The sequence below is a fragment of the Tenrec ecaudatus genome, chromosome 7, assembly GCF_050624435.1.
Source record: "Tenrec ecaudatus isolate mTenEca1 chromosome 7, mTenEca1.hap1, whole genome shotgun sequence".
In the NCBI taxonomy this organism is placed as follows: domain Eukaryota; kingdom Metazoa; phylum Chordata; class Mammalia; order Afrosoricida; family Tenrecidae; genus Tenrec; species Tenrec ecaudatus.
The window spans coordinates 166,072,814-166,100,288 of NC_134536.1; the positions used below are offsets into that span (position 1 = coordinate 166,072,814).

The 27,475-nt window shown below is 55.3% G+C and overlaps 1 protein-coding gene across 3 annotated transcripts; it reads left to right on the plus strand.

The window, feature by feature from the left end:
• ZNF76 (zinc finger protein 76) lies at positions 1-27,395 on the plus strand. 3 transcript variants are annotated; one of them, XM_075555513.1, is made up of 14 exons: positions 1-150; positions 14,727-14,893; positions 19,326-19,406; positions 19,494-19,571; positions 20,264-20,460; positions 22,305-22,421; positions 22,689-22,764; positions 23,062-23,187; positions 23,270-23,449; positions 24,112-24,345; positions 24,443-24,606; positions 25,240-25,404; positions 25,775-25,888; positions 26,556-27,395. In XM_075555513.1, the coding sequence occupies exons 2-14, from the start codon at positions 14,821-14,823 to the stop codon at positions 26,658-26,660; spliced, it is 1,710 nt and encodes a 569-aa protein (XP_075411628.1). In that variant the 5' UTR covers positions 1-150; positions 14,727-14,820; the 3' UTR covers positions 26,661-27,395. The 3 variants fall into 3 exon arrangements, with proteins under 3 accessions (XP_075411628.1, XP_075411629.1, XP_075411630.1); XM_075555514.1 differs by having other exon boundaries at positions 24,112-24,309; XM_075555515.1 differs by lacking the exon at positions 25,240-25,404.
• The last annotated feature ends 80 nt before the right edge of the window (positions 27,396-27,475 follow it).

Consider the following 27,475-nt stretch of genomic DNA (forward strand, 5'->3'; position numbering starts at 1 on the left):
ACGTGCGGCCGCCCGGGAACTTGGATATCTCGCGAGGCAAGCCGTGCGCGGGCGGGCGGGCTATGGCGTAGGCGGGTTGCGGGGCCGGCGCTGGTGGCGGGGCCCGGTGCATGGCGGTCTGTCGGCGGAGTCGGCCTCGGGGGCTGTCAGGTTGGTGGCTGCGGGAGGAGTGGGTCCACCGTGCCTAGGGCGGGGAGCTGGGCGGGGGCAGGGCCCCGGGAAGGTCCGAGCCCGGAGTGCCCGCCTTCCTCCAGCCCCGGCCGAGCGAGCCAAAGAGCGGCCTGGCGCTTACCCCACTCGGGGTCCAGCCAGAGTCCCTGCCCTCCTCTCTCAGGATTCCCCAAACCCCTCTTCCTGACCGCACCCCACCCACGGACCTACGAGCCCACCAGGTAACCCCGTTCTTGTTTCTGGACTCTGCTCAGCCGGCAGTCCCCCCGCCATTGCCCAGGAACGCACCATCCTACTGGCTCCCCGACTTAACAGCGTGGTGACTCAGGACCCCGAGATTCCCGCACTCCTTTGTGATCCCCAAGCATTCCTCGTGACCCCACTCCACCCCGTGCTCCTCACAAACTCTGAGCCCTCAGACGCTTTCTGGGAACTACTAAGCCCAACTCCGATAGTTGCTCACCCAGCCATTCCCAGTACCCTCGGGTCTCACTGATCATTCTTTGCCCCTGGATCCCCATCCCATGCCCTCCCCACCGTCGTCTTGAAGTCGTCCCCCGACCCCCGTGCTCGCAATGTTCATCAACACACAGCTACCCCACCACCGTGCAGTGCTGTCGAGATGAATATGAAGTCATGGTCTTTTGAAGGGTTCTAGGCTGGGGATTCGAGTTCCAGCTCTTAATTGTGCTTGGGGAATCTTGGAGAAGACACCCCCCCCTACTCCCAGGCCTCAGTTTCTCGTTTGAATAATAAAGAGCTTGGGTGAGGCTAAGTCAGAATTTTCCTCCCAGCTGTGAAAATCAGCCATTCCCAGTCAAGTTAGTGTTGGTTGTAACCCCACCCCAGGGTCCCCTTGCCTCCTGCACCTTGTTCCCTGGTCCCCATTCCCCTGACATTCCTTTAAGAGTCCACACCCATTTCCCTTGATGGGGCCCCTCAGTGTACACATCTGCAATGCCAGGTAGCTTGTCCAAACTCTCAGCTCCACATGTGCTAAGAGTGTCTGAGAGAATACATGTTAAGCATGTGGCACCATAGCTGGTACATGGGGTGTAAGCTCTCAGGTGTAAGCTGCTGTTAGTACTGAGCAGCTTCCTCTGGCCTTACTCTGTCCTAAGGATGCGGCAGTGACTTCATAGCCCATTCCTTGTGTTGTCTTTCTGCCTCTCTTCTTGGACTCCACCCTCTGTTCATTTCTGACTTCTGGGGTGGGGGGGTTATGCCGAGAACGCTTTAATAATAATTGGCACTTGCTGGTTCCCTAGGGTGTCCCACGCTGTGTATAATACCAGAGAGCCGCTGAACTTCTGTGGGAAACTGGACTTGAAAGATGATGGGATAAATGGAGGTTACCGGGTCAAAATCCCAAGATCTTATTCTGTCTATCAGCCTGCATGCCCCTGCCTCACTCTTTTTGTTCCTTTTTAAATTGAGGAAACCATGAAACTCAGAGCTCCTAAGTAGCAGAGCTGGGATTTGAACCTACAATCTTCAGGTGCTATGCTCTTCACTACCTTGCTGCATGGCCTCTCTTGCCTCCCAAACTGCCTGGTTTTCAATGTCATCCTCAGCCCCTTGTCCCCTATTTTCTAGTACTTCCTAAGCCTGACTTCAATTCATCCCCTGAGCCCCAAGGTTGTTATTGCCCTTGGCCCGGCAGCTTGGTGACTTCCTCATCCCCTTGTTCATGACTTTCAGCTCCACATTCCCTGACCCTCCTGTCCCATCACAGGGCTCTTTGTCCTTTGTTGTGGGATCCTCTCTTCCCACAAGTCCTTGAAGCTCCCCTCATCTCAAGCGCTCTAGGGTACCTCCCACCTCACTGGCACTATTATCCCGTGTGCATACATCCTGTTACGTCTTCACCTCCAGGAACCCATCGACTCCCAAACCTCCCCACACCATCAGGTGCTTTCTGACTTAGTGACCTTGTGTAAGTTTTCTGAGACCAAATCTTATGGAGGCCGACAGCCTCATCTTTCTCCCATGGAGTGGCTGGGCGGGTTTGACTCATGTACCTTATAGTTAGTAGCCTATTGCCGAACCCATGGTACTCTGGACTACCTTCCAAAACCCTCTCTAGTCCAATAGGATGTCACTTTATGATTCCTATACCCCCCCCCCTCAGTGCTCTAGTTTATCCCCACCCACATCCTGTTACCTGAAACTTTCCTGTAAATTATCCTTCATCTAACAACCTGCTGGGCCCGGCCTAGGTGAAGTGAACCCTTTCTGTCCCGGCATGAACTCTCCTTTGGAGCCTACACTCCCTCCCATTCTAGGATCCTTCCTCTTCCAAGCTCTTTCCCAGTTTCTAGGGAGACCGGACCTCTGATTCACGGCTCCACGGCCTCCCCTCATCTTCAAACCAGAATGGTCTTTGAGCCTCTCCCTCTGCCCTTCTCCATAGTGCCTTCTGGTTGTCAAAACCCTTCTTGTTTATTTCCCACGCCCCACCAACCTCGGGAACAAAGTGGTGCCCGGGTAGACCTCCCTTCCACTCCAGCTCGGCCCGTGTTTCCTCCACTCCCCTGTGCCTCTACCTCCAGGGCCCTCCTGCCTTTACACACAACCCTGTGTAGCCAAACCTCACCAGCCTCCTTGGCTTTCCATAGAGATGCACTGTGCTTAGGGAACTTGTGGTGGCCTCAGCCCTTCAGGTTCTGCTGAAGAACTCTCTCCATTAGGCACTCCCACGGGAGCCTCTGCTCTTTATCTCCTGCTTGCTGTGCCTGCCCCTGGGTAGAAGGCCTGAGTGTCAGCCTCTGCACTCAGAGAATCAGCCTATTGTTTTCCCAGTCCTGGGAGGACCTTCCTGACTCCTCCCACCCGAAGACTGGCTGGAGAACAGCAAAATGTCACCAGGGCCCCTGTAATACTGGACTTCATTGGCTGGACAGCAATAAGGACCGCAACCTTCAAAGCCAAAGCCGCCCTCATCACATCCTCTCCGACTCACAGCAATCCTGCAGACAGAGTAGGCCTGCTGGGAGGGTTTCCAAGACTGTCAGTCTGCACGGAAGCAGACTGCCTCATCTTTCTCTCTGGGATTGACCTGTGGATCTTGGGGTTGGTAGCCGAGTGCTTAACCGCTGCACCACCAGGGCTGCTTCTACAGACTTCTGGAAGGGGGGAAATCTCATGGATTTTACCAAGGAGCCTTTGCCTCAGGCATGTTTAATCTCTCTTCCAGCACAGAACACGGTCTTACTTGTGTGTTGGTTATCTGTGACTTCCTGATGCACAAAGGCTGCAGTTTTATATATCTTCTGTCATCTTAATCCTGTCCCTTATATTTCCCAAGTAGTCAGTAAATACATAACAGGGTTGCGTCAACTCCCTCGCTCAGCATCAGGTACTACGGAGTAAAAACGGTCCGTGTACCTCCCTTCACTTTGAAGCCCAACACCCTCTCCTTCCCAGTACCTTTCCCAACAGGATCATGGGTAAAAGCCCAGATTTCAGCAGGCTGGCCAATTGGCGTCTAGCCCTTTGCTTTCTCAGTGCTCTTCTCATAGGGCAGTGGGTGTCAGGTGGCGTTGCTTACTGTGTTTCTGGTCCCGCTGGAGAGTGGCGGACCGCGCGCTGCTGGAGGCCTGTGGTAACGAGGGTGGGGTCTAACCAACCAATTCACCAAGCAGCAGGTGGGATCGCTATCTGATGGGTGTTTCACGGAGAATCGGAATAGAGGAAACCAACTGGGCAAAAGTTGGCAATTGTTGACGTTGAGTCATGAGATCACAGGGTTCACGTTGCTGCTCTTTCTCCTGTTGTGTAGATTTGAAGATACCCTTGATGAAGAGATTAAATAAAAACAAAGCAGCTAGATGAACCAGTGCAAGTGTAGCCCTGCCGGGTGGGAACCCCTGAAAGCACGTGGGCTGCCATGGCTGACTGGTGCTGGGAGAGGACGCACTCTGAGTAATGTTCACCTGACTAGCTCTGCCCCGGGGTCATCCGGACGCACCAGGATTGGCCCCCTGAAGGATTCTCCAGCTGGGGGCCTGGGAGTGGTAAGCTCCTGCCACAAGCAAGGACCACTTGCCCTGCCTGTTTCTACTTCACAGCCAGGTGGTTCTCTAATGGTAGAGGGCTGTCGTGGACCTGAGCAGAAAGTAAGGCAATGAATTTAGGGGCCTGGTCTGGCGGGAGACCCAGACTCCACTAGGGCCCTCCTCATCTGCCCTACGGCCTCCAGATTACAGGGAGAGCCTCAGCTAGAGATCGTCATCCATCCATTCCACAAATAGCAGGTGTCTGCCGCCCGCCAGCCCTCTACTACTGTGGACTCGAACAGAGCGGTGAACAAAGTTCCAGGACGTCAGGGGCTCACCTGTTGGGAGTTAGGTGAGGGAGAAGCAGACGAGCAGTGAAAATGTGGTGTTGCCGTAGAGTCAGTCCCTATACAGCATGACCCGAGGGACACAGACTAAGACCCGGCCCAATCCTGCAGCCACTGGGTCAGCTCATCGCGTTGAGGGTCTTGCCCTTGGCTGATCATTTCTAGAGAGCGGCAGCTGTCCTCTTCTCCTTTAGAGTCAGGCCCGTCAGCGAGTACAGATCCTGAACGCTCTACTCCAGCCACATCACTGTGGCCAACTCTGCTTCGAGGACGTCCTCAGTCAGCTTTTGAGTGCCTGTCAACCTGGGGGGCTCCTCTTCAGAACTCCATCTGACCGGTTCCGCTGCAAGCCCAAGGGTGTTCCGATGCTCGGCTGAAACCTAGTCACCTTGAATGACCGTGTGAGCACGTGAAATACCATGGCATAGCTGCCAGCCTCCCAGCAACACACAAGCCTTGATGTTAACTTGACAGGCAAATGACGGAATTAAAATGTGAAGGAGTTTCATCATGTTTGTAGAAAAATTCTATGATCTCTTAATCCCATTTTTCCACATACTTTACGAACCCTCTCCCCTTCTATATATTGAGAAAGATAAGGCAGCCGTGGAAAGTATTGAGAATACCAGAAGTCAGGGTGCTAGACTTTTAAATAGGGTGGTTAATGAAGGTCTCACTGAAAAGATAACCTTTGAAGGCTGAGCCCATTTATTCCATACAGGCAGCGGCCAAGGCGAAGACCCTGAGGCCGGAGCGTGCCTGGTGTAGTTGAGAGACATGGAGGTAGCCAGCGAGTGTGGTTCCTATCAGGTGAGAGTTGGGGAGACAGGAGCAGGGACAGATCATGTTGAGCCAAACTCGGAACAAGTGAGGATGGAGATGCAGACGAGGTCTTCAACAACTTTGTGGAAATGTTCTGTTATCTTCTCATTTTTTTGTGAAAGCACCGGCTTTTTGAAGCCCCTTCACATTTTGTCGTGGAGTCAGAGCTTCACTACGAAGTGTGGAAGGAGCGAGGGGCCTGGAGCAGACGGTTTGGGCAGAGCCGAGAGGCACGAGCGTTTGGGATGGAAGAGGCGTCATTTCTCCCCTGCTTCGTTTTTCATTCAACTTTTCCCTCTTATTTACTGCTGAGGAACTTCTCTTAAAGAGACTCAGCTCTAGACAACGAAGGACTTAAAACCTCTCTTAGGCCTTCCAGTTAAACCTAATTCTCAATAAGGACCTGAGTCGGGATTCTGATTCAGGCTAAAGAACTTAGGGATGAGGGAAATGACCTTATTTACTTACTCTGTGGGCACAGTGGGAACCTGATGACATAGTGGGTTACAAGGTGGGTAACTCACCTGCTCACTGCAAGGTCGTTGACAAACCCACCTGTCGCTTCGCAGGTGGAAAGTGAGAGTCTGCTTCCATAAAGATTGGCACCCATTCTCCTCTGCCCTCTGGGCTTGTTATGAATCGGAATCGACTCCAGAGCAGTGGGTTTTGTTTGTGTGTTGTTTTGTGAATCATTTTGTTGGGAGCTCTTAAAGGTATCATAACAGTGTTATACAATTGCTACCACACCACTTTCAAAACATTTTCTTTCTTCTTGAACTTTATTCCATACCCCCCAGGAACCCTTATTTATCCCCGCCCCATCTCTCACACACCCACTGTATCCATTCACATCCAATTCTGTTGTTGTTTTTGTTTTTTTTTTTATGTGGGCGCCTTAGGTGCTGCTTAAGCTGAAACACACCCTCTCTAGAATCTTAAGTTACAGTCAGCATAACAGAAAGCAGGGGTGTGTTATTTTCCCCCAAAAGACTCGGCTGTTAGAGAAAGCACAGTCCCTTAGCAGCATCAGGAGGCTGAGTCCCACACTGTGTTTGTACTGTTGTCCCTGGAGTGTTGGGGTGTGTGGCAGAAAGAATCTGTGTGATTGGCTAAGCGGTACAAAATACAATCTCATCATCATCATCGGCAGGTCCTCGACAAAGTGGTTCAGAATGCACGGGTCGTAAGCATCCTCACAGAAGGGGAATCGTGCCCTGGGGAGTGGAGGCAACAGACAAGCTGAGATCCCAGGTGTAACTGGAGCCATCACCTGTATTATTTTATGTTTTGTGCTTGAGGAGGTGAGAGTTTACAGCCGGTTGGTTTTCCTTTCAAAAATTCAGATACATTTGTTTCCGGTCCTTGCAGTCACCACATTGTAGCATCACGTACCTCACTTGCTATGTTTCCCATTTCCATTCCTTCTTCCCTAATCCTTCTGAACTGGTCACCCAACCCTCAGGTAAACTCTGCCTTTTTTATTTCAAATAGTTGATTATTCTAAAGTGTGTAGACCTCCCTAGGGTCACTGTTGCCATTATAGACCTATCATTTGGCTGAAAATTGAGTCGTCTAACCAGTGAACCTGGCCTTGTTGATGGTGTTGCGTTCTGTTCCACCTTTTCCCCCCACTCTGTCCGGGACCTTCTAATGGGATTCCTTTCAGAGCAGTTGGGATTGGTAGCCAGGCGCCATCGAGTTCTGGTCACAGGGTCATGGAAGCAGATGTTTCTAAGTGGTCCAGGAGCCCAATGGACTGATTGTTTCCTAGCATCTTCAGTTTTCTTCACTGCTCCTTCCTCTGGATGGAGAGATCAATAGTTGCACCTTACGGCTGCTCGTGAGTTTGTTTTAACTTTATTTTTTGTTGTTGTTTTAACTTAAATTGTGAACTAGCTGAAGGTTTACAGAGCAAAACATCAGTTTTACATTCACCAAGTACGTTTTGCTTCAACTCATCCATTGCAGTCCCCGCCTCGTACCATTTCTTATCCCACTTCCTCCCCTTATTTCCTGTTTCCATTCTTCCTTTTGCTCCCTAGCCCTCTGAACTTTTGGTCTTAAATGGTTGCTTATTGTAATGTGGGGTGAGTTTAGCTCTAGGCCTGCAGGGTGACCAAGGGCCTCACCAGGTTCTGTCCCACAAGTAAGCCTGGTCTCTCAGGACTTTGAGTTCTATTTCACACACACTACCACCACACCCACGCACCCACCCCTCCTCCGTACAGGACTTTCTAGTGGGATCCATCTAGTTCTTATGGTCTCCCGTTGGTGGAGGCTGATAAGTCTGTGCGGGTCGTTAGTCCATTGGGCTAATTGTTTCATATGTCTTTATCACTCTTCTTTCCTCTAGACCAGTGGTTTTCAACCTTCCTAATGCCTCGACCCTTTAATACATTTCCTCATGTTGTGGTGCACCCCCCCTCCAACCATAAAATTATTTTCATTGATATTTAATAACTAATTTTGCTACAGTTTCAAATCATGCAACCCCTGTGAAAGGGTCATTTAAAACACCCCCCCCCAAGAGGTCACGACCCCCAGGTTGAAAACCACTGGTCTAGACAATACTTGTGGGTGGTTTTTAAGACCCCAGTCACTACTTAGCAAATAAGGACGTGTAGAACATTGTCTTTGAAGACTGTTAAGAAGTCATGGCCTCCTACGACGGCCTTACCCTGCTTCAGAGGCTGTTTCCTGAAGTGCTGGCAGACCCTCGGCGACCTCTTGCCCTGGTGGCTGTCAGTCAGGTACAGAAGCGTTGGTGTTCGTGTCCATGTGATTTGGGTGACAAACCCTATGCAGCCATCTTTGGTTTGCTGGTAGGACTGACTTAGACCCCTCACTGACAGTTCAGAATTGGGAAAATCCATGATTATCTGCAAGTCAGAGACTTCTGGTAGCTCGGGGTATACACTTACCAGAGCTTGCCCTTCAGGAAGTGGTATATCTCTGATCAACCCATGTATAGCTTACTAGCGAAGACCTCCTTCCCGCACAGCCATTGAAGGGACACGGTTATGCATCTGTTCAGGCGTCAGCCTGCATGGTATTATACAGTTAAGATAAGAGTGTATCTGTGTTGCATGAAGTACCACACTCGATTGAACAAGTCCCAGATTCACAGATAGTTGTGTTGTGTTGTGTTGTGTTGTGTTGCTGCATGCCGGGACACCTTGAATAGCCATGGTGGATGCCGTTTCACACACAGACCAGAGGAGACTTTGCTGGGTTAAACACAGGGTGTCCAGCTGTCATTTTAATAAGCCTTGCCAAATTGCCCGTCATCCCAGGTTACACTCGCAGCAGTCAGGTCAGGCTGGTTCTCAAGGCTATTGCTGAGTTCATGATACAAGATGTCCTTGATGCCAGCGTGGCGCACTGACAGTCTGTTCCAGAAGACACACACAGGAATGTCCTGCTCTAAAATACCACCACAACAGAAAACGTAACCTACGGAGTACAAAGGTGGTTAGAGAAACCCTCACGGGGGTAAGTTCCCAGCCTGGGCGCTCGTGAGAGGGTCATGAAGGAAGTGCCACAGAGGGCAGGGCTGGCCGCTGGCCGCCGCGCACACAGGTTGTACCTACGAACAGCCTGCCTCTTGGCGGAATGCGACTTTGTAGTTAAAGCAGTTTTGTGTTTTAAGTTCGGCTCCTTCCGTGTAGCGCAGCTCTTCGTTTCTTCCTGGCTTCATCTGACCTTGTCTCACAGATAGGCCTGTGGGTTGGAATGGAATGAGAGCCTGCCTGGCTCTCGCTGAAACCGTGGAGCTTCGCCCTCGACTGAGCAGTACTTGCTGGCCTCTGGGCATCCTTTTGGTGGGATGAGACTGGTAGCTCCGGCCCTCCGCCTTTCCCGTGGGGCTGGGCAGAGGACGTGGGGTAGCATCCAGCGCCAGCATCATCACAAGAAGGCCCGGCCTCCCTTCCACCTTGCCAACATCAGCTTCTCCTTCTGTAATTCCACTGTGCAGGACTAACACGTCTGGATTATTCTCTCTTCTTTAATTACTGATGAGAGGGAAGTGAGCCTTTTGCATTGCTTATCTACTAGTAGAGTTCTGCTGTTGTGAGTTCATAGAACCTTTACTCATTTAATCAGTGGGAATATGATCATTTTCTTAAAGGTCTGTATGTGTCCTTATGTTTTCAGTATCATTTTGTGTTCACATATTTAATATTTTTTCCTCCTGTCAATTTTTTAGCCACTTTTTTCCTCCCACTTGGTTTTCTTGTACTTCAAAAGTTCAACTAGCTTCTCTTTTCTTTTTTTAATCATTTCATTGGGGGCTCATACAGCTCTTACCACAATCCATCCATACATCCACTGTGTCAAGCACATTTGTACATTTGTTACCCTCATCATTCTCAAAACATTTGTTCTTCACTTAAAAGCCCCTGGCATCAGCTCCTCATTTCCCCCCTCCCTCTCCACTGCCCCCTCCCTCATGAATCCTTGATAATTTATAAATTATTATTTTGTCATCTCTTGCTCTGTCTGATGTCTCCCTTCCCCCACTTCTCTGCTGTCCGTCCCCCAGGGAGGAAGTCACATGTAGATATCCCTGTCATCGGTTCTCCTAGCTCCTCTTCCTCGTTGGAATCTTGATGGTGTTTTATTTTGAAGTGTTGTTAAGATATAAATTGAAGTGTTTTGGCCGTGGGTGGTGTTTTAAGTACCAGGTGGCACGGACAACCCTGCAGCCCTAGGGACACAGGGAGTGATGTGTTGTGCTGCTGACCACAAGGTTACCAGCTTGACGACACCCCACCCCACCCGCCTCCCAGGGTGTCTTTGGGGGAAAATGAGCCTTTCTGCTCTCATAAATATTTACAGCCTCAGACACCCACAGGGGCTGTTCTGCTGTATCCTACAGGGCCGCTGAATTAACATAGACTGGATGACAGCGAGTTGGGGTTTTGGGGGGATGATAGCAAAATGTTTAATTTTCCAGTAGCCGTTCTTAAACCAGGAGTGACCCCAAACTGAGTTCCAGAATTTCCGATGTAATCTCATTTCAGTGTTGATTTTCCTATTGTTATAAAAGCTTATCATTGTGGGGCTCAAGTGGGGAGAGAATGCTTTGAAAAGGATGATGGCGGCCTATGTGCAAATGTGCTGGACACACTGGATGAATGTATGGATTATGATAAGAGGTGTAAGAGCCCCCAATACAAGTAAGAAAAAAAGGCTTATCATTGGGCTGGGGCACAGTGTGGGGTGCACAAACCTGCTGTCAAGTCCGGGCAGACTCCCAGTGGCCCACTGAACAGAGTGGAACTGCCTGGCCCACAGGGTGCCCAGGCTGTCGCTCTTTGCAGGAGCCACTGGGCCCTCTGTGGAACCGCTGGTGGCTTGGAACCACTGGCCTGTGGGTTAGCGGGCGAGTGCTTACCCACGGTGCCTCCCGGGCCCCTTCTCCTTGGGATAAGCTGCACTTTCTGCTCGTGGGCTGATGGCATATTTGAAGCTAAACCATGCTTGCCTTCCGCGGACGCTTCCCAACTAAAGTGTCCAAATCCACTCACCATGTATGGCTGAAAAGTCCATTTTTAAATTATTTTCCATTTAAATGGATTTTAGCCTGCATTTTCAGTGCCCTTAGAATTGGAAAAAAATCTACTGTGCCCAAGCACTCTTTTTTTTTTTTTTTTAATTTAAGCAGTCCTTTTTTTTGTATGAGAAAACAACTCTGAAAAATTGCAGTAGTCAAATGCAAACCACACTAAAGAACACCAGGGGCTTTTCATGTCCACGTGCCTCAGAGAGATGCTCACCTGACGGTTTCGATTTGTGTCTGTTGACGCAGGTCCTGCTCTGAATGTCCTGTCTCCAATTCAGTGTTTAGAAACCTTCTAACCATGCCTGCTTGACCAGGGACAAGCGCTGGTCATCCGACGGCAGCTCTTCCGCACCCGGTGCTCATTTGTGTCCACTTGTCTCCCCAGCCAATGTCCTCTCGGCCTAATGTCCCCTTGTCTCGTGTGAGATCGTTTCTGATTTCTAAATGAGGCATTTTCTGAGTGAAAATTTGGTCTTTGTATTATTTATATATTTTCTTGATACTCAAAGCTGAGCATGCTTCGCTTTCCAAGCCACGGTTTTTTTCTTCTGGCTTCTCCGGACATCTGCCCCGAGCCCCAGGCTGACTGAGGCAGAGTCCAGAAAGCCGAGCTCCAGATGCCCAGGGCGCCCTGGCTGGCGGAAGACGGCGGACTGGCAAGCAGGTGTCTGTGGCAGGGCACAGTATGGCTTGGCGTGGGTGCAGCTGAGCTCCGGCCCATGACAAAGGGGAGAAGCCCACGTGCCGTGGCTGCTCTGTATAGTTTCCTGTCGCCACAGCCTCAGTTCTCTGCTCTAAGGAAGCAGTTTGAGTCCAGCTTATTTCACGGAGAGACCTAAAGATCACAGATACCCAAAATGTGTTTCCGTGTTCTCCCCACCCTCCAGTGAGCACAGTGATGTATTGTGAAGCACTGCCAACTGCTACATATGTGGCCTCACTACTCATTGCATCTCTAAACCCACCTGTGAAGCAGGTACCAGTTTACACCCACTTTTAGAAAGAGCATGTGCAGCTCAGGGCAGATCGGTCAACTTGCCAAAGGCTACGTGGTTTCCGCACTGCAGGAGGAAGCCTGCAAGGCAGCCCAGGCGCTCTGACTCCAGAACCCGTGTTTGGAAGCGCACCGCTGGTGTTCTTGGAGAGTCCCCGCCGCGTGCGGATGAGCGGAGTTAGACTAAAGGTGGCTGCCAAAGCCACGGGACCCAGCTGTGCGGGTGTGGGACATCTTTCTTTTAACTTCTAAGGGTTTGTTTTTTCCTCCTTTGTCCCCAGGTAAGAACATCACTGTATTTTCTTAAAGGCAATTCTGTTGATTCAACTCTTTTTCAAATTAAAAGCTAAAGCAAGGCTTAGAAGGGCATCACGTGACCCTTTTCTTCTTTCTTATCCCTGCTCACTGAGCTTGCATTTCTTACTGGCCAGTTAGGCTCAGCATATTCAGGCCCCAGCACCAGCTCTGTGGTTTTGGCTGCTTCCGGAAAATTGGCTTTGTCTGCCCACCATACCCGCTCTGCTTCCGATGGCGGTGCCTCTTTCCTCACCGTCCAGGGACTCTGTCTCTTGCACTGGGTCGCTGTGAGGCTGAGGCTGGCCACACTCCATGCAGAGCCCTGCAGGTGTTAGGTGCGTTGGCCAATGTCTCTGCACCACTCCGGTCTGCACAGCGCAGACAGCAACTTGGGCGTCTACAACCCTCGCCTCACGCCATCCGTGCCTCCCAGCAGTTCACATTTCACGCCATTCAGTAGTTCACCACATCACGAAGAGTCGCCCAGTCACCACCCCAATCCGTTGTAGAACATTCTCCAATCACCCGCCTATGTCTACTCAGTTTTTAGACCTGGGTCTCTCACGTGCCGCCCTTATTTTGGACACATGTTGTTACACTTAAACAGACCACCAAAATAATGCCTCTACCGGGGTAAGAGTTAAAGGGCACAAGGTAGATTAGGAGCATCCAGAAGGAATATTGGTGGGAGGGAAAGGCCGTCGGGGTTGTCAGGGCTCTGGGCAAATTCGAGAAGCCTGGTCAGATGTCGGAATCCCCACCTAGACCAGGATTCTCGGGCACTAAGGCCTGCTAGACTCATGGTAACCGCTCAGGCAGCTTGTGCATGGAGCAGCCCAGCACAGAACTGCTGTGGGAGGCGGCACTAGGCAGCCTGGATTCAGCTCCTGCTTCCCCACGGACTAGCGGAGGACAATCTTAGTAACTGTAGCATCATTGTGAGGATGAGTGAGTTAAAATGTGCAAGATGCCAAGAAAGATGGCTAGCTCCACAGTTGTGTTCATGGTCACTGCCACACCTGTTAACAGTGGCTTATGCCTTGGGCTGTTAACCGTCTACTCCAGTAAAGGATTGCAGTCTTGGAAAGCAACGGGCAGTTACACCCTGCCATCCAGGGTCTCTGGGAATCAGAATCGACTTGAAGGCAGTGAGTGTGGGTACCCTTAGAGCTTATCCATGCTGTAAATGTTTATGGGTAAAAGGTTGAGGCACTGATCCTAAGTGGGAGCACCCCAACCAGTGTGGGGCTCTGTTAAACGAGCCCCGGTATTGATCAGCTCAGCCCTCACACCTGCTTCAAGCAGCAGCATGTGCAGTGTGACATACTAGTACCTTCCCTCTGGGCCCTACCATGAAAGCCGTGTGGGCAGTACCGATGGAGACATCAGTGGGTGGATGGTAAGCATGCAAGTAGGCAGCCAGGATCCCAAGTCCAGGAGAATAATGGGGCTGGATAGCCAGAAGACCCTGAACCACGGAACCTGGAGCAGGGATTGTGGGCCTCCTGCAGACTTCACAACAAAGTGTGTGTGTGTGTGTGTGTGTGTGTGTGTGTGTAAGAAGGGGGGTGCGGCGAGAGACAGACCTGCCGTGGCCAAGGAAAGAGAAGCCCTGCTGAGCAGAAGCTCCGTGTCCACCTGCTGCATGGCAGCCAAGAGCACCCTCGACGAGGCTGTGTGGAGACCCCAGTGTAGGAGGCTGTGGAGCAACCACAGAGCCAGGAGCCCGCCCGAGGCTCACTGATCCGAGAACCTAAGTGCGTAGCCCAGCAGTGTGAGCACTAGGAAGAGCTGGCGCCCAGGACTCCGAAAGCTTCCGCCAGGAACCCAGCCCCGCGTGGGCGTAGGATTCTAGGGTGGAGGGAAGCCCACAGGGCTTTCCTCAGGGAAGGGGTGTCTTTAGGCTATAGCATTCTGGCAGCCTACTAGCAGATCGGTTGGCCGTCAGCACGAGTTTGTCTGAGGGCTTGTTAGGAAGTTCCTGCACAGGTAGTTAAGAACTATCGGTTGGCGTCGTCTGAAATGGGTTCCTGGATCTTAAGAGGGAGGAATCAAAGGGTGGGCAGGGGTGCCATCCCTTGGGTAGGAAACACTGGAAATGGAACGGGTATGGGGAGAGGAGTGGTGAATTCTTTGGGACTCAGCCCTGTGACACCAGTGGGGTGTGCAGTGAGCGTGGCTAACAGGGCCACTGGGTGGATGGCTCTAGGGAGGAGAGATGTCAGAGTGGGGAGGAAGAATGGGTGGCATGCCTGCCTTCCACGGCCCTCCGAAGGGGGTACGTTTAAGAGCGGGTTTGGGTTACTGACCTGCTGTACGACCATTCAGGCTGACATGCCTCTGTTCTGTGCTCAACTTGTAGAATCCTTAAAGCTGAATTTTTAAATCCTCTCCATAGGTACCTGCTGGAAGAATTCTCCCCGCCCTGCTCCCTTGTTTTTCTGTGGCTGGCCTCACCTCCACCTCCCCCGTGGGTTGCTGCAGCTGGAGGAAACGGGGCGTTTCATAACGTGCCCTCTCTGTTTTCCCAGATCTGTGACTTGGAGGAAAGCCTCAGGCCTCGGGGTGCTCCCGGTGCTGGCCAGAAGCCCACTTCATGTCTGCGTGCACGGGCGCCAGCGTGCCATGGAGAGCTTGGGGTTGCCGACGGTGACCCTCAGTGATGGGACGACAGCCTACATTCAGCAAGCTGTCAAAGGTGGGTGTTGCAGGGACCTAGGAACCCTGCCTTGTCCCCCAGCCTCTGGAGAGGACTGCCCCTGCGGAGCGGCTCCCTACTCCCTTGCCCACAGACACCCCTCGCCATAGGAGCCCAGGCTTCTCCAAGGCGCAGCCCCCCACCTCCCGTAGTGTGCCGCTGGAACGGACACGTTGCCAGTTGTAGTGCCTGCCCACTTTCTCTCGGTCCTGCAGAAGTAGTTCGTCATCTGAGGTCAACGCTAGGCATCAGACAGCATCCACCGAGCCTCTGCTGGGCACGAGGGAGGATCCCAGGGTCTGGTGCAGACACCCGTGCACAGCTCCCAGCCCTTGGTCCCCCCAAAGTGCTCAGATTGGCCGAGTCGAAACACAGGGCACACAGCTACATCTGAATCCAAATAACCCATGAGGGAATGTGCAATGTAAGTGTGTCCCCCACAGCCCGCAGACACTGGTCGTCTGCAGGGAGTGGAGCGGCAGCCGTGGCCCAGCCTGCAAAGGCTCGGGCTGTTGGCGCGCTGGAGCTGCGGCAGGCAGTGGGTCAGTCAGTTCATGCAGGCTTCACAAGCAGAAGACAAGAAAGACTGAGAAATACTCAGGTGATCCGCATTCTCTGTCTGAAATGCGGATGGACCTGGTGCTCTTGCACGAGGGGCCCTCTAAAAGTTCATGGGCAAGTTCCATTTTCTCTTACATCCATTTCTCCACGACCTTTCTAAAGCCCCCTTGTGTCTTCGCTGGTCACCCTACCCTTACACTAAGGAACTTTGGTTCAAGACGGGTGTCAGAGGAAGAGTTATTGCAAGGCAGAGCTCTTCTCTCTCTCCGACATTCTCCCTGTGACGGTGGAGCCCCAGGCTGTGAGTGATGGGGAGCAGAGCAGATGGCCAGGTCTTCCCGGTGGAGGAGCAGGGGGTGGGCTGCCACCTTGGATTAGTAGCCCAGCACTTAGCCCTCGCATCACCCAAGCTCCCTGACCGTGTCGTAGTGCCGCTCCAGCCCGCCCTCCCGTGACATGTGTCCCTGCAGCACTGTCTCCTTCCATGCCGCACCCTTCCCGTGCGTCTGCTTCATTTTACGTTGTCTGCATCCTGGCAGCGACTAAGGAGGCCCCTGTAGCTGGTCGGTGCGTGCTTTCCTTAGGCCGTGGATGGTTCCTCTCGGAAAGCTGCTCACCAAGGGCTGCGTGTGTGTGCGCGTGTGCGCGCACGCACGCCAGTTGGCTTCATTCTCTGAAAATGGAATTTCTCCAGAAGGCTTTTTTTTTGGGGGGGGCGCATATTTGTATACAACAAAACATTTGTCCGATAACAGTTTTTGCATGTACAATTCACTGGCTGATTACATTCAGCTGCTTGTGGAAAATCTTCACGCTCCTTTTCCAGATTTTCCCACCGCTCTTAAAGGAACGTCCTCTTCTTCCTTCCGCTCTGCCCTGTAGCCACCAAGGCACTTGGTGGCTGTACATTCGCCAACTTGTGGTAAGAGGGGTCACTTGTCAGGACTGACTGCTCCCACTGGTGTAAGGTCTTCAAGCAACGCTGCATCCCCCCGGGTGGAGTCGTGGCCCCGCATTGAAGGTCCACCTTCTGTTCCCCTGAGCTGCTGATGGACCTTGAGGTTTCCACGGGGGACTGTCGTTGGTCATGGATGTTAGTTCAGTTTTCGTTGGTTTCTCACATGTGGGTCCTGTTGTCTGTGGCTGGGCTTGGGCTCACCGGGTCTGTGGGCTTCTTCCATTTCACTGTTGGCGGATGTGGAATACGCTCAGACCCCCCCACAGGCTTGGTCTGGCTGCGGCAGCCTGGGCGACAGGAAGACCTAGGAGGCAGAGAGAGGGCTGTGTGTCCTCTGGGGCCCCGTTGGTTCCCAGGCTCAGCCTGGTGCTGTGAAGTAGCCGTTAAAGGGATGAATAAAAAGCAAGTAGCCACCCTTGGCCTCAGCTAGCCACTCTTTCCTTGCTTCCAGCCGAGTCGCTCTGCCTTCCCACTTGCCCATTTCTAGCTTGTCCCGACTCTTCCGTGCCTCCTCCGCAGTGGTGCAGTGTACGTGCGCACACGCTCAGAATCGATCGGCCTTCAGGAGCCTGGGCTACGTTGTCCTGAGTCGTCCCTGACTCAGTCAGCGGGCAGCTCCGTTGTTCAAGTCTTCTCTACAGTTAGGAAGAGCACGCAGTGTGTGCCCCGAGCGCACTGGGTCCAGTGAGGGCGCCTGGTCCCCTCCTGGTGAGGACACGTGAGGAATGTTCATTCGGTATTGCTGCCCCAGTGAAGCCTCTGGTCGTTGAAGGAACGTCTAGATGGACATTTTTTTCCTTTTGGGTCTGGAAGCCATGCCCACTCTGTCAGCAGCAGCTCTGCTGAGGCCTCGGCCAGACAGAGCTCGCATGCAGAGGCGGGGGGAGAGGGAGCCCCCATCTAGGCTGCTTTTCTCCCCTCTGACCTTATCTCCACCCCCCCTGCCTTCAACTAGACTTTAGGACTGCCCTGTCCCCAACAAGACTCTGTTGGGAGACCAGATTCTTCTGAAGGGCAGCTTCAACAGACAACTGGGCCAGAGCAGCTGCCTGGCCCTTTCCCACGTCAGGAGAGTTGACATTCTTGAATCTGACTTTCGTTTTTCAAAAAGGACAAGCCATTATTTCCTCAGCTCTGCTGCAGCTCTCTTCCCCTCCTCCCTCCCTCCCTCGCAGACTCACTGGACACAGGGAAGGAAGCCTGTCTGATTCTTTGCTTAGCGCCCTCCTCTGTCCTTCCTCTTTGAAGGGCCTGCCAATAAAGGTCTGAGATAGAGAGCATTAGCTTTGGAAATCTGGAATTATTATATTGCCTGTTGTGTTCCTGCCAGTCCTCCTTTCTTAGGAAAGGGAAGTTTCAGCGATCAATGAAGGAAACAGAGGCCACGGACTAGCCCCCTCACCCCGGCCTCCTGCATTACTCTCCGTGTCCTATATTCACTAACTCATTCAACCCGCACAGCAACCCTGGGACTCTCAGTCCCCATCTTAGATGGAGAAACTGAGGCACGGAGAGGTTAAACAAGCTGCCCAGGCACACAGAGCTAGTAGTAAGAGATGGAGGTAGGATTCAAACCCAGGAGGTCGGGCCTGGCTCCAGAGTCCATGATTGCTTTAGCCCTGTGCTGTCTTACCTCGTTGGCAGGGCTGGCTGGGTCTCTGGACTCACTCTTATGGGGTATATCAGGGAAGTCATTGTATTATTTTTGATGACCCCACGTTGGTCAGGAAAAACAAAAGACTGCCTTCGAGGCTCTGACAACTCTCAGCGACCCTGTAGGGCTGAGTAGAACTGCCCCTGCGCGTGTGGGAGTAGGAAGCCCCCCCTTCCCCCCCCCCCACACACACATACACTGCTCTCTGGGGCGGCTGGTGGATTTGAACTGCTGCTCTTGTGGAACAGTCCAGGGCGGAACCCCGGTGCTCCCAGGGCTCCTGGGTTTGTTGAAGGCGCTACTGGCTCAGCCACACTCACTGCCCTCACATCCATTCCACTCTGGGTGACGCTAAAGGACGGTAGAACTGCTCCCGTGTGTTTCGGAGACGCTATCTCTTTGCGGGAGTGGAAAGCCTCCTCTTTCTCCGAGGAGCTGGTGCTGTGGAACCGCTGACCTGGGAGAGTGAAGCCCAGGGCCATTACCCAGCAGGCTTCCAGGTGAAAGGACGGCACAGCCTAAACATTCAAAGGCCTCTACCGCTGTGTGGGTTTTGATGCAATTCCTTGTGGTCATGCCTGCATTTTGACCTCTTGGAGCCTTGATTATTTAGTGCCTGTGTAACAGAAATGCCTCAAAGTGGTGCCTTGAACAAACAAGTTCATCTGCACCCAGTTTAGGCCGGGTGGGACTCCTGGGGGAGGTTCTGGCCTTGAGAAAGGGTCTCTGCTGACCCTGGGGGAAGTCCTGGTTAGCTGCACTGGTTGTTTGTCATCATTTGCCTGAGCATCCCCCCACTCCCTCTCCGCCCCCCATGCTTGCTGCCTGGCTTCGTTACTCTCTCCTATCATTCAAGAGATTGACCCAAAACACATCCTTCACTCATCTCCTCTCATTACCCTAACAGGCCACCCATCTAGTCATAGAGGTGAGAGTTTACAGCTCATATTTTAGGGGCACACAAGGCAATCCATAACAAAAAGGGCAGCCCCCTCCGCTCCCCCCCCCACTTAGTTGCCCACTTAATTGCCTGTGAATGACAGGAGGGGAGATTATTGGGCTGTCTGGCTCCTTCAGGACAGAGTTCTCACTCCCAGACCTCCCAGGCCCAGGCAGGAGGGAGCCAGATGACTGCCTCCCAGAGTGAGCACCCCTTTGGTTTAGGTGAGCACTCTGGGCCCCAGAGACTGGCTGAAAACACGACCTTGCTGAGCTCTCTGGGCCTGTCCTGCCTCTCTCTATCCCCGCCCCCATTGTAGGAGAGAAGCTGCTTGAAGGGCAGATGATCCAGCTGGAGGACGGGACCACTGCATACATTCACCAAGTGACCGTGCAGAAAGGTGGGTGTGTGGAGGGTAGATGCAGGCAGGGCCCCTGAGGCCCCCCTTGTCTGAGGCCCGCAAAAGGCAAGCCTATTCTCCTTCCAGAGTCCCTGTCCTTCGAGGAGGGCCAGCCTGTGCAACTGGAAGACGGCAGCACGGCCTACATCCACCGCACCCCCAAAGGTGGGTGGGGAAAGCGGGGAGCATAGAGCCAGGGATTCAGGACACTAGAGCTATGGTAGCAGCCACGCCCGACCTTCCCTGCTGCAAACCACAGCTGCACCTGTGGCTGCCCCAGAGCTCAAGCCCTGGGCTCAGGAGCATGGATCCTCAAGGTCTGAAAGTGTAGTAGGGAGCCAAGTGAAGATGCTGTCATGCTCAGTGAGGCTTCTCCTGAGGGGAAGGATGAGGGGAGGGGGCGGTGCTCCAGGTGAGAGGAGCGGGGGAAGGAGGAGGTCAGGCTCAGAAAGCCCTCTGGCCTGAGACCTGGGAGCAGAGGGCAGAATGAGTAAGCAGGAGAGACAGAGAAAGAGAGCGCTTGGGGGTGCACAAGCTTGGGGGCTCCTGCTGGGGGTGAGGATTGGGGTTTTGCCCTGAGACCAGAGGTCTGCAACTGGACTGTTGAGGTGACAAGAAAGGCCCTTTTAGTTGCTTAGGCCCAAGATGACCATGTCCCTCTGTCAGGTCTTCAAGGAGCGTGGGAGTTCCTTGGAAGAGCACCTGGGAGAGGCAGCCCCAGGAGGGCTAGCCCAATTCAGTCACCAAGGGCCAGGGAAAAGACCATGCAGGAGAAACCGTGTGCTGACAACCTGCCGGGGTGCAGGTGCTGCGTTTAACTTGGTGCCGGGCTGTGGCTGACCGTGACTTCCCTGCAGAGGGCTATGACCCCAACGCCCTGGAAGCCGTTCTGCTGGAGGACGGTTCCACCGCCTATATCCACCACCCCGCGGTGCCCGCGGATGGCACCATCCTGGCTGTACAGGCAGAGGTGGGCCTGGGGGACCTGGCTGCAGAGGATGGCGAGGGCTTCAGTGCAGACACCGTGGTGGCCCTGGAGCAGTATGCCAGCAAGGTGAGCGCCCAGTCTGTTGCCCTTCACCCCTCGATGCCCACTGCTGCCTCTTTCCCTGCCCCTTTCTCCGGAGTCCCTGCCCGCCCACCCCGCGCCCCTATGCCCGGCGTGTGCCACAGCTGCTTGCACTCACCCAGGTTGACGCCGCCCCTGCAGCAGCAAAACACGGGCTTCTGGGTGGTGGGGTGGAGGCTAAGCCCCCGCTGTCTGCCACAGCCGGGGCCCCCGCGAGGGCCGTGCTCTCGCTTCCTCTCTGGCTCGGCCTGCCGGTCGTGCGGGGAAGGATGCTCTGTGGGCGATGGGGGTCAGTGCATCGGGAGGGCGGCATGGCAGCCCGGCTGGAAAGGAGAAGGCTCTGGCTCTCCAAGCGGCCGGCGCTCTGCGCACGCTGCCTCCCTGCCCATGGTGGAGACAGGCACGGATTGATGAGCTTTTCCAAACCGGGGTGCTCCCCCCACCCCAGCTCCCCAGAGCACTGTTTTTGCCTAAAGCAGAGAGCTGGGTGTTTTTAAAAACTAGTGAACACAGGACACCGACGTAACGTGTACTTTCAAAGTGCAGCACAAAACTTTACCACGGGCCTCTTGGGGCGCTGCTCACTCCGCTCCCCTCCCCTTACCCCTCCCCCGGAGGGTGTCTGGGAGCTTGGGCGGTGTGTCACCATGGGACTGTACTGGCTCTGCTACTTGGCGACACCCCGCCCCACCTCACCCTCTTCCTCGCCACTGCCATGAGATTGGCCAGACACCTCGGCACTCACTTCCGGCCCTGATGTGATTCAGTTCCCTCCACTACCCCCAGAGCTCCCCAGACACGGGACTGTCTGGCCACCTGCAGCCCTTCCCCTCTGCCCCTACTCGCACTGAAGAGTCCAGGAAGTGTCGTCAGCTCTTGACCTCCTGACCTGGAGCCTGGCTGGACAGTCCCTGTCTTTGGCCTCACCCTTATGCTCCCTGCTCAGCAAACTTTCCCAAGTTCTACTTCAGGAGTGCCTGGAGAGGCCAACCCCAAAACAGACTGAGGGAAGGGGGGCTACCACGTCCCTGCCAGGGAAGAAGACAAGCAGGGGCTCCCTGCGGCCAGAGACGGGGTGGGAGGGGTGGCTCTAGTGAGGGAAGGGAATGTTAGCCTGGAGCTGTGGGTAGTGGTGGGGACCTGCAGCGCCTGCCCGGGCCAGTGTGGTGCTGCAGTTGGCTGATGGGGCTGCCGCCTCCTTAGGGCTGTTCCCTGCTGAGGGATCCTAGCCGAGCTAAGCCCCACAGCAAGCCCCCTGTCAACACATGTTTCTGGGGAGAGGCAGGGAGCCCTTCCCGGGTGAGGAGGGAAGTGTCCAGAGCTGCAGCCTCCTCCGGGTGTGGTCAGCTGGGGAGGTGGCAGCGCATGCCCAGACACCCTCTCCCTGACCTGGTTGGCTGAGGAAGTAGTCAGCAGCCGTCACAGCCCCATGACACGTAGTCATCCTCCCTGCCTTTGTCATGATGCAGGCCTGCAAAGACCCCTCCCCAAGCTCCCCACACCAGCCATCTAGCTGTATGTAGTGTGTCTGTGTCTGTCTCTGATCTGCAGGCATTGCCCTGCTCCCAGAGATCCCTGGCAGACTTAGGAGTCCCTGCTGGTGGCGGAACAGATCCCATGTCGGGGCCAGCCAGGGCTCCTACTCCCATAGGAGCCCCACTCTCAGAACCCCCAGGGCGTCCTACCCTGCCCTGTAGGGCACTGGGAGCAGGAGTAGGCTGGTGGGCAGTGAGCTCTTGGTTTGGGAGTATGTCCGCTGAGCCATGTGGCCCCCCCCCACCCCCTTCACTGAGAGGAATACTTGGGAAATGCCAAGGTGTTTTCCTCAGGTTCTGCACGACAGCCAGGCCCCCCACAATGGCAAAGGGCAGCAGGTGGGGGACCGAGCTTTCCGTTGCGGCTACAAGGGCTGTGGACGCCTCTACACCACTGCTCACCACTTAAAGGTAAGGTTGCCAGAAACAGCTGCCCCTCTGCCACCCCCGCCCCACACACTGACATGCACACGCGCACATTCACACGCGCTTCTCATGCTTTGCACCAAAACGTGGGCAGGGAGACAGACGCGCGCGTACAGAGCCGTCAGCCCCAGCCCTGTGAGCCACCGAAGGGGAAGGCCTCTCAGGAGAAGGTGGCCAGTCCCTGCAGGCCGGCACTCGGTGCTGAAGACCACCAGCGAGCCCCTCTGAACCCTGGCCTGCTTGTCCTCACAGGTGCATGAGCGTGCTCATACTGGGGACCGTCCCTACAGGTGTGACTTCCCCAGCTGTGGGAAGGCCTTTGCCACAGGTAACCTGGCCAGGTGGAGGCAGAAGGCGGAGACACTGGGCAGCAAGGGCTGGGGGTGCTAAGGCACCTCTCTGGGCTTCTGTGAAGACAGGGACCTTCAGCTCCCACCTCTCTGGGTTCCCTATCAGGCGTCTGCCCAGCAGCGACGCCAGCTGCCCCTGCAGAGGGAGGCGGGCACAGCGGGTTTTCCCAGGCTTGGGGAGGGGGAGCTGGACCCAGTGGAAGTCTCATAAAGGAGCCCCGGGACCTGATGGAACATCTCTGGGTGCCCGGCTCACCCTCCCCTCCCGACCACAGGGTACGGGCTGAAGAGCCACGTGCGCACCCACACTGGTGAGAAGCCATACAAGTGCCCCGAGGAGCTGTGCAGCAAGGCCTTCAAGACCTCGGGCGACCTGCAGAAGCACGTGCGCACCCACACCGGTGGGCCTCTCAGACTGCCTGCCCCACGCCTCCTCCCATCAGGCCTCCCTCCTGGCCACCTCTCACACCGCCTTGCCCACAGGTGAACGCCCTTTCCGGTGCCCCTTTGAGGGCTGCGGTCGCTCCTTCACCACCTCGAACATCCGCAAGGTGCACGTGCGCACGCACACAGGCGAGCGGCCCTACACCTGCCCCGAGCCCCACTGTGGCCGAGGCTTCACCAGTGCCACCAACTACAAGAACCACGTGCGCATTCACACAGGTGGGCCAGTCGGCATGCAAGGACCACCTCTGAGGCCAGGCCCCTCTGCCAGGCTCTGATCCGCGTCCCATTGCCAGGCCCTAGCCTCAGGACGCCTCTGGCCCGAGGCCGCGGGTCACTGCTTCGGGCAGTTGCCCCAGAACCGTGTGTGCTTTGCAGTGGGAAGCTCCTCCCTGCAGTTAGCTCCAGCCTGACAGATGTCGCCAGCCCTCTCTGGAGCCCCTCCGCTCCCTGCCCCTCTCTCCACACTCCCAGTTCTCCTGCTGAACAGCCAGGGTGAAACACCCCCTTCTCATGGCCGGCCCCCGCTATCCCAGGAGTCCTCCCACTGTCCCGACCCTCCTCCTGCCCTCTGCTCTCCTCACTCCCCTCTCACAGGCACTCGGAGCCTCCCTCCCTGCCCCTGCCTTGTCTCACCACTTCCTTCCCCACCCGCTACTGGCCTGCCTCCAGCCTTGCCCTGGGCCCACACGGTCTCCTTGTCTGTGGACTCAGGGGTTCCACGCCCAAATCCTGTTCCACCAGCCATCTTCCCCCTACTCTGCCCACAACCCTCTCCCTCTCTCGATGACTCTCCCTCCACCTCCACCCCCACCCCTGTCCCCTTAGTCTCCCCCTTGCCAGCCCCAGTTCCCGCCCCCCTCACAGCCCAGTGTCCCCAGGGGAGAAGCCATATGTTTGCACGGTGCCAGGCTGTGGGAAGCGCTTCACGGAGTACTCAAGCCTGTACAAGCACCACGTGGTGCACACACACTGCAAGCCCTACACCTGCAGCACCTGCGGCAAGACCTACCGGCAGACATCCACCCTGGCCATGCACAAGCGCAGCGCCCATGGCGAGCTGGAGGCCACGGAGGAGAGTGAGCAGGCGCTTTACGAGCAGCAGCAGCTCGGCGGTGAGGGGAGCGGGCCAGGGCCAGGGCCAGGGTGGGCACAGCCAGGCCTCCCTCTGGCCATTCAGTGCCAGGTGTCAGCCCGGCCTTCCTCTCTCAGCCGCCTCTGCAGCTGAGGAGAGCCCGCTGCCCAAGCAGCCCCCGGTCGCGTACCTCTCCGAGGTAAAGGAAGAAGGCGACGACATCTCGGCCCAGGTGGCCATGGTGACGGAGGAGGATGGGGCCCCCCAGGTGGCCCTGATCACTCAGGATGGTGCCCAGCAGGTATAGGCCTTGGGAGCCATGCATCAGGGTGGGCCCCTCTGGTTGACCCCTCTCTGGGACCCTGGAGAGCCCTGCTGTCTGACAGAGCCACCTCTGCCCCACTTCCCTGTCGAGCCACATGAGCCTCAGAGAGCTGACGCTTGTCCCTTGGCTCCTCGTCTTCCTCGTGCTTCCAACTCCATCTGCGCGTTAGTTGATTGCCCCGTGACCGGTGGCTGGAATCTGCCTGATCGTGTCAGTGAGGTGCTCGATGTCCTTCACCAGAGAGGATTGCTGTGTAGGCGCTGAGCATAGGTCTGGAAGTCTTGAGGCCCAGTCCCGCCAGGGTTCCCCCCTGATCTGGGTCAGCGCCTGCCCTGGCGAACGACCCCATCCATGCCTGTTAAAGCTGTTATGGGGGTGCAATTAGAGACCCAGAAGTGCATAGAATGGAACCCGGCAGCCAAGGGAGGACGGGAGAAGCCGTGGACGGTGTTCTTCCTATGTGCCCGGGGACTTGATGCTGACCTCAGAGTCACCAACACTCGTCTGGCCTGGGAGAGCAGATAGGCCCTCACTAGGGGCTGACACCAGCCCAGCTCCGGGGCCTCTGGCTTACCTCCTCCCCTCCTCTCCCCTCCCCTCTGCCACCAGGTCAGCCTTTCCCCTGAAGACCTGCAGGCCTTGGGGAGTGCCATCAGTATGGTGACCCAGCACGGAGGCACCACCCTCACCATCCCCAGTCATGACAACGAACTTGTCACACCTGGCACACATACGGTCACCATGGTCAGCGCCGATGGCACCCAGACACAGCCCGTATGGCCAGGCGGTTTGCTTGTGGTTTTGTTCACTGGGTGGGCGTTACAGACCAGGCCAAGCTGGCCACTCCTTACAAGTGTCCAACCCACGGGGCTCCGGGCCACCACACTCATTCTTAAAGACAGCTTACTCTCACTTTCCTCCGACTGACTGCAGCCGGGTTGTAACTAAGAGATTAAGTCCTTCCGGGCGCCCTGTACAACTCTGCCCTTCTAGGATTCCAAGTCCTTGAACTAAGTGAAGAGCCACCCGGGTAGATTCATCTGACCCATAATGGTTTTCCCAGCCACCCTGCTTGAGGGCGTTTCTGTTTGGGGGGGGGGGGGGGCGCAGTGAATGGTGCCGCTGGACACGGTCTGTCTCCCAGGTCACAATTATTACCTCTGGAGCAGTGGTGGCTGAAGACCCCAGTGTGGCGTCCCTTCATCACCAGCAGGTGGCGCTGTTGGCTACGGCCAATGGGACGCACATTGCTGTGCAGGTGTGTACAGGTCTGGGAGTCTAGGGGCTGCTGTGCTGGGGAAAAGGCAGGGAACTTAGAAGAGAGCCTTGAAGAGAAAGGGTATGTGGCCACGTCAGAGGACAAACCCCTTTCTGCTCAAAGCCACCCCTGGTTGCAGCGCTTTGTAGTCCCTTCATGAGAGCTTGGAGGGCCGTCCATCTGATGGCACAGCACCGCCGTCTCTGATGCTTCCATTTCTAGTGGAAGGAGATGGCTCGCCTCTAGCCAGCCACTCTCACGGAGCTGCTCTCTCCCGGTCCAGACAGGTCGGGTAGATGCACTCAAACACTCACTGCTCTCCCGTCAGTTTGACTCAACACCAACCCCATAGGGCAGGGTAGAAATGCCCCCGTGTGGTTCCGGGACTGGTAACTCTTTACGGGATTAGAAAGCTCCATCTTTCTCTGGAGCAACACCTGGTGGTTTTGAACTGATGACCTTGCAGGGTGCGGCCCAACTGGTAGCCACCTGGGCTCCTAGACTAGTAGGGCTAACGTGCCTAACTTACTTTCAGTGGGCCAGGGCCCTGTCGAGTGGCCAGCGTGTGCCACAGGGTAGGTGGAGGAGATCGGAAAAAGTGAACTTCACACACTGCCCAAGGGGAAGCTAGGAGGAAGGGTCTCACCGTCTCCCCCTTTCTTCGCAGCTGGAGGAGCAGCAGACCTTAGAGGAGGCCATCAGCGTGGCCACCGCTGCCATGCAGCAAGGGGCCATGACCCTGGAGATGGCAGCATCGGAGAGCGGCTGCTGAGCCCACAGAGCTGGCTCTGACACCATGCTGGAGGAGCTGCTGTGCCACACAGGCGTCCTGGCCTCCAAGGGCCAAGGCTGTGGTAGACACGTGGAAAGCCGCCACACAAGTCTCTGGCCAGACGGCAGCAGGAAGGTGGCCTGACTGACGGGGCAGGGCCCTGCCCAAGAGGAGAGCCAAGCAGTGGGGATCAAGGGAGCACGTCCTCCTGGGAAACAGGAGGCCAGGCTGCACCCGGCGTCCTCCCCTGAGAATCAGCGGGTGCCTCTCCTGCCTCTCGAGAACACCCTGCCTGCCCTCAGCCCTCTCTCCTCCCATAGGGGGTGACGGGGCTGCCATGAGGACTGGCCACTGCCCACCATGGGGGTGGGCAGTCAGCCTTTGGTTCAGTCCAGGGACAGAGCAGGGCTGGCTCTGCCACACAGGTGTTTCTGGACCCCTCCCCCACCTAGCAATAACCACCTCCCTGGCCACTTGGCAGCAGGGACTTTCCAGAATTCCTCAGGGGCCTGTGGCTGGAGAAGGGGTTGCTTAGCCCCCACCACTCCCCAGCCGACCCCCAACCTCTCTCTGGCAGAGGCAAGGGGCCTTGTACATAGACTGCTGGGGAGTGGATTTAGTTTGTTGTTGTTTGGGTTTTTGGTTTGTTTTTATCCCATTTTGATAAGTTTCTTTCCCTTCCGTGGATGGTGGTGGCGAATGAATGAATGAATATTTAATAAACGACCAAGTTTCCACTGAGTCTCTCCCTCCTTTGAGCTCTGTGCTCTGGTGGGAGGTCTGGTCAAGGGTCCCCGACACAAAGCCTACACCAG

Bases quoted from the DNA above. Each gene is read 5' to 3' on its own strand.
- ZNF76 (XM_075555513.1), top strand. From the start codon at position 14,821: ATGGAGAGCTTGGGGTTGCCGACGGTGACCCTCAGTGATGGGACGACA. The intron at 19,407-19,493 runs GTGGGTGTGTGG...TTCTCCTTCCAG, and splicing joins CCAAGTGACCGTGCAGAAAG to AGTCCCTGTCCTTCGAGGAG. The intron at 25,405-25,774 runs GTATGGCCAGGC...TCTGTCTCCCAG, and splicing joins ATGGCACCCAGACACAGCCC to GTCACAATTATTACCTCTGG.